Source organism: Bactrocera neohumeralis, unplaced genomic scaffold, assembly GCF_024586455.1.
Source record: "Bactrocera neohumeralis isolate Rockhampton unplaced genomic scaffold, APGP_CSIRO_Bneo_wtdbg2-racon-allhic-juicebox.fasta_v2 ctg2100, whole genome shotgun sequence".
Lineage (NCBI taxonomy): Eukaryota > Metazoa > Arthropoda > Insecta > Diptera > Tephritidae > Bactrocera > Bactrocera neohumeralis.
In genome coordinates this window covers 22,708-24,755 of record NW_026089973.1, presented here as the reverse complement: position 1 = coordinate 24,755, position 2,048 = coordinate 22,708, and the positions used below count along the sequence as shown (strand labels likewise).

Below are 2,048 nucleotides of genomic sequence, written 5' to 3'. Positions count from 1 at the left end.
CGAAAGTACTTCGGTATAGTTAATACAGAAAAAAGAATCACGCGAAAAACAAACAAAGAAAAAATTGTTAAAAATCCTACATATTTACTGTTTAAGATGTGGCAAGGCTCGTTTTCCTCATAATTGTAAACAATCTGACCTTTTCAACGATGAGTGTGCTAAGTGATTTTTAAATTACAAAATTTAGCTTAAAAATTGAAAATTAATGTGAAATGTGAGCTTATTTCAAAGCTTATAGTGTGTATTTAAATATACAAAGTAAAAAATGTGAAAAAATTTTGTGAAACATAGAGAAATATTATGTTTTCTTAGTGCAAATTTTTGAACTTTTAATCGTGAATATTTTAAAAAATATTAGTAATTTTTACATTATTTTTGGATATTCCTCCTCTGGAGGAGCTTCCCTATCCGTAGATACCCCATTTATACGGAAATTCGTTTTTTTTACCCCTCCGCCAAAGTAATCGGAATCGTGCCTAACAAGTATACACACATACTGTACTCTTTCTCCTTCTCTAGAGCTTAGTCAGATTAAAGTTTTTCAAATGCGTATTTATACGCGGAGGTAGACGTATGCAATTATACAAGTAGATATGTATGTATATGGGTTAGGGCATGTATTCTGTAAACAATATAATACATCAAACTTATATTAAACTGATTAAATCACTTAAAACTACAGCTGACTGCTGACTTATTTATTACTACCAACAAATACTCTCTCATACTGTCTGAAAACATCCGGGTTCATTTTGAATGTGCTTTTTTCCACCAAATTTCGAAAAGATTTAAGAGTATGAGCTTCGGTTTTTAATTTTTCTTTCTCTTTGCGTATAAATATTTTCAACCCATCGTCAGAGCCATTTTTTTCTTGTAACCCATTCAGGTTTGCATCAACAATACGAACAGCTTCACATTGCATTGTCTGTTCTACCTGACTTCGAAGTCGGTCATATTCGAGATCCAAAAGCTTCTTTAAGCCTGCTGAGAACGTCCTTATTTGCCCATAATTTCTTTCTGCTATATCAGAGGAATCATCCGATTTTGTATTTTCATCACACTTCCTTTCATTGGAGGTAGTAGTATTATTTTCATTTTCCGTATCTAACACCATAACATTTTGCAAAGATTCAGTATATATTTCTTTCGTCTGACTCTGTTGTCCAGCAGTATTTTGTTGAAAATTAGTAGGACCGAAACTCCCATCAATATCATAAAACTTATATCCAAGCATTTCGAGAGCTATTTCAGTTAATAAGTAAGACATTGCACAAATATGTAGAATACTCGTTCCCCTAAATTACAAAATGTTTGTAAAATACCATAAGCAATACATACACGGTAAATCTTTATGATGGTACATATTTTGGTTTTCGATGAAACTCAGTTTTTAACCGCTTTTTACTTATATAGTGTCAACACTTAAATAATCAGCAAGAACTTTTTGTCAAACTGACTGTGTGCCATATGGAAAGTAAAATTTTGACAGTTGCAGTTATATACAAACACAGTGGCTTCGTTTGAATGTTTTCCATGTTATTAAAAATATATATTCGTAATATGAATTAAATATAATTCTTGCCAAAAAAATATCATTAGGGTTTAGGATTCTCTTGATCTTGGAAGATTGCACGATGACACAAAATGCAAAAATCCTATACCGGAATAAGCAAGGCCAAGAGAGCACCCATTGACTATTGTGAATTAGCGCACCTTCTGCATTCATTCTTTATAATTTAAGTAAAAATTATAAAATCTATTTAAAACTTACCATCCTCAACCAGTTAACGACGAAATATGTCTTTATGTAAATGTGGCACAGGGTTGCAATTATTTCTTTACGTGCCAAAGCACGAAAATAAACATGGGCTTTGGACTGACATATTTTACAGCCATTCTAAATAATTTTCTGCGTGTGTTTGTTGTTGTGCCGTTGCACCAAGTGGAAAATTCTACAATTTGTGCACCGTTCAAAGGTTTTGCAAGAGCAAGGCAACGGACTAAACTACTTTGACACTACATGCATTCAGTAGACAGGCACGATTCCA

At 32.6% G+C, this 2,048-nt stretch overlaps 1 protein-coding gene across 1 annotated transcript; it reads right to left on the bottom strand.

Annotated features, from left to right (window-relative positions):
- Positions 1-594: 594 nt before the first annotated feature.
- LOC126766679 (uncharacterized) lies at positions 595-1,364 on the bottom strand. Its single transcript, XM_050484415.1, has one exon. The coding sequence runs from the start codon at positions 1,265-1,267 to the stop codon at positions 695-697; it is 573 nt and encodes a 190-aa protein (XP_050340372.1). The 5' UTR covers positions 1,268-1,364; the 3' UTR covers positions 595-694.
- Positions 1,365-2,048: the final 684 nt, after the last annotated feature.

Bases quoted from the DNA above. Each gene is read 5' to 3' on its own strand.
- LOC126766679 (XM_050484415.1), bottom strand. From the start codon at position 1,267: ATGTCTTACTTATTAACTGAAATAGCTCTCGAAATGCTTGGATATAAG.